This window comes from Hirundo rustica, chromosome 18, assembly GCF_015227805.2.
Source record: "Hirundo rustica isolate bHirRus1 chromosome 18, bHirRus1.pri.v3, whole genome shotgun sequence".
Taxonomy (NCBI): Eukaryota; Metazoa; Chordata; class Aves; order Passeriformes; family Hirundinidae; genus Hirundo; species Hirundo rustica.
The window spans coordinates 958,688-961,399 of record NC_053467.1 but is presented as its reverse complement, the minus strand read 5'-3'; the positions used below and the strand labels follow the sequence as shown (position 1 = coordinate 961,399).

Below are 2,712 nucleotides of genomic sequence, written 5' to 3'. Positions count from 1 at the left end.
TCAGGTGGGACCAGTCCCAAAGAGGGCAAAGCCAGGAGGCTTGGGGGGGTTGAGCAGTGCCCAGCTTGTTTGGCACGGGTGAAAATGAGCTGTGAGACCTCAGGGACAAGGAAATGTCACTCTGCCACAGGGCTCTGGCCAGGACAGCAGGGTGGGATCCCAAATCTGCCCCCTTCAACTCGGGTTTGCTCCCAGCCCCTGTCCCCGGGTGCCCTGGGCAGGGCGATGCTGTGACAGAAGGAGGAGCCACCACCCTGGGGAGCTCAGAGAGAGGGGAGGGAGGGCACGGCTGGGACTGCCTGTGGGATGAGCTGGCCTCCCTTCCCGCCCCAGGGCACCCCAGGGAGGCTGGCAGAGGGGAAGGGGAGCTCAGCAGCGCCAGCACCGCTCTCTCCACGCTCTGGTTTCACTGCCCTCGTGCCCAGCAGTCAGAGTCATCCCTGGGATGGAAGCTGTGAGTTTCTGCTCCAGGCTGGCTGCATCACCACAATTCTGACGATCCTGGGAGCCTGGGGACCTCCAGCATTCCCACAGCCTGGCAGCCTTGACCCCCAGAGCCCCAGGCTGTGCCCGGTGCCACAGCCAGAGCTGGGCAGGAGTGGCACGGCCCCTCAGGCCCTGCAGGGTCTGTCACAGGCTGCAGGAGGATCCTCTCCACAAAAACCCCAGCGGGGTTTGGCCTGCCATATTTTAACCAAAAAGGACAGAAAATGCCACCAGTGACGCTGTGACACCTGGAGATCCGCAGGAATGTCTGAAAGTTCCATTCAGCCCTTGGCCAGATGAGAGAGCTTCACCCAGAGCCGCTCCCGGGCTTTCTCCAGGAGCCCTCAGAGAGAGGCTCCAGCCCCAGCCGTGTCCCAGGCGCGGTGACACCGCTCTGGTGCCCCAGCCGACCCCAAACGCGCTACAGGTCCCTCCTGACCAGCAGCAGCCAGGGCAGCACGGCCGCCAGCATGGCCACGGTCAGCACCAGCATCACGGCCAGAGCCATGGGGGACTGGCAGCACTGCAGCCCCAGGGCCGGGCCCGATGACACCGAGCTGGCCGCGTCCTCCCTGCTCCTCCCGGCCAGCGGGCCGCAGTCCGCGGCCACCAGCGGCATGCCCTGGTCGCTGATGACGAAGACGTGAGCTTCCCGTGCCAGCACCCCCGGGAGCCCCCGGGAGCAGCGCCCCAGGCTCTGCACGGGCAGCACGAAGTGGCTGGGCACAACCAGCGTGTTGGTGGCCTGGCTTTTGGCCGGGTGGGACAAGGAGGACGGCGACAGGGGCATCTCCAGCGTCCGGGGGTTGGCGCCGGGCGGCCGCAGAGCCTTCTTCTCGCTGAGGAAGGTGACGTAGCGGCACACGGGGCAGATGATGCTGCTCTGGACGTGCCCGTCCAGCTTGGCCGACAGCAGGCACTTCACCAGGCAGTCGTGGCAGAAGGTGTGGCCGCAGCTGAGCCGCCGGTGCGTGGCCTCCAGGGGCTGGAATTTCTCGTAGCACACGGGGCACTCGGCCGGGGGACCCTCCTTGCTGGAGGAGGTCTCGGACATCGCCGCTGTGGTGGCCGCGGGAGCTCCCCGGCTGCCGGGGAGAGGCACGAGGGGTTAATCGGGGTCTGGTGGCAGCGCTTAGCACCGTGCATCTCCTCAGCTCTCCTCCTGCTCCTCCCTGCTCTCTCGGCACTGCCCTTCACCCCTCACATGGGGCGCCTGAGCACCCTCAGCAGGTCAAACCTGGGGAGCATCCCAGCTCCAGGGTGAGAATCCCCGGCTCCAAAGGCACCGGGGCAGAGGGCTGAGCCCCGTGTCTGCTGAATTCCCGGTGCAGGCTGCGTCACCCCAGGCACAGATCGTGTCACGAGTGCCTCCGTGCTCGGCCGGGAGCTGGGAGTGCCCGTCCCAGCACGGAACCCACCCAGGACAGGGAGATGCTCCCGTCCCAGAGAGCTCAGAGGGGCAGCTCGGAGCAGCCAGGCCGGTGCGGCAGGCGGGAGGCACAGGGAGGTGACACAGCCAGGGCAGGCAGCAAACACCCCCACCGGGCTCCTTCCAGGCCATGCTGGTGGCCAGGCCAAGGTGGTGGCCAGGCCATGCTGGTGGCCATGCCAAGGTGGTGGCCATGCCAAGGTGGTGGCCATGCCAAGGTGGTGGCCAGTCCATGCTGGTGGCCAGTCCATGCTGGTGGCCATGCCAAGGTGGTGACCAGTCCATGCTGGTGGCCTTGCCAAGGTGGTGGCCAGTCCATGCTGGTGGCCACTCCATGCTGGTGTCCATGCCGTGGCATCTCCAGGCTGTGTCCCTGCTCAGGCTGCAGCTGGTGCCCGCCCGAGTCAGGGTTAGTCAGAGAGGAGGGGAGGCAGAGCCAGCCCAGCCCTGGCTCCAGGAGCAGTGTGAGGTGCCCTGAGCCCCAGATGGGGCTGAAGCTCTGCCCTGCATCTCCCCGGGCACCAAGGGAGAGGCCGGAGAAGAGAAGAGAGAGGGATGCTCAGCTCAGCTCTCTCAGACCAGCCCAGGAACCAGACCTTCATCAAAGCCGCAGGTTTTTCCAGCCCTGATGGCGTTTCCAGACCCCACCCAGGCTGCGCCCTTGTTCTCACGTGTGACTGCGCCATGGACACCCTCCCAGCCCGTCTGGAGGTTCTGCCATGCCCTGTGGTCCCCTCCTCCTGTCACCCCTGCCCCGGCAAGGACACCACGAGCCGCCCCCTCCCCAGGCACCAGGA

At 66.6% G+C, this 2,712-nt stretch overlaps 1 protein-coding gene across 1 annotated transcript; it reads right to left on the bottom strand.

Moving 5' to 3' along the window:
• Nucleotides 1–907: 907 nt before the first annotated feature.
• Nucleotides 908–1,564, bottom strand: RNF222 (ring finger protein 222). The gene has a single exon (XM_040081956.1). The coding sequence runs from the start codon at nt 1,538–1,540 to the stop codon at nt 908–910; it is 633 nt and encodes a 210-aa protein (XP_039937890.1). The 5' UTR covers nt 1,541–1,564.
• Nucleotides 1,565–2,712: the final 1,148 nt, after the last annotated feature.

Bases quoted from the DNA above. Each gene is read 5' to 3' on its own strand.
- RNF222 (XM_040081956.1), bottom strand. From the start codon at position 1,540: ATGTCCGAGACCTCCTCCAGCAAGGAGGGTCCCCCGGCCGAGTGCCCC.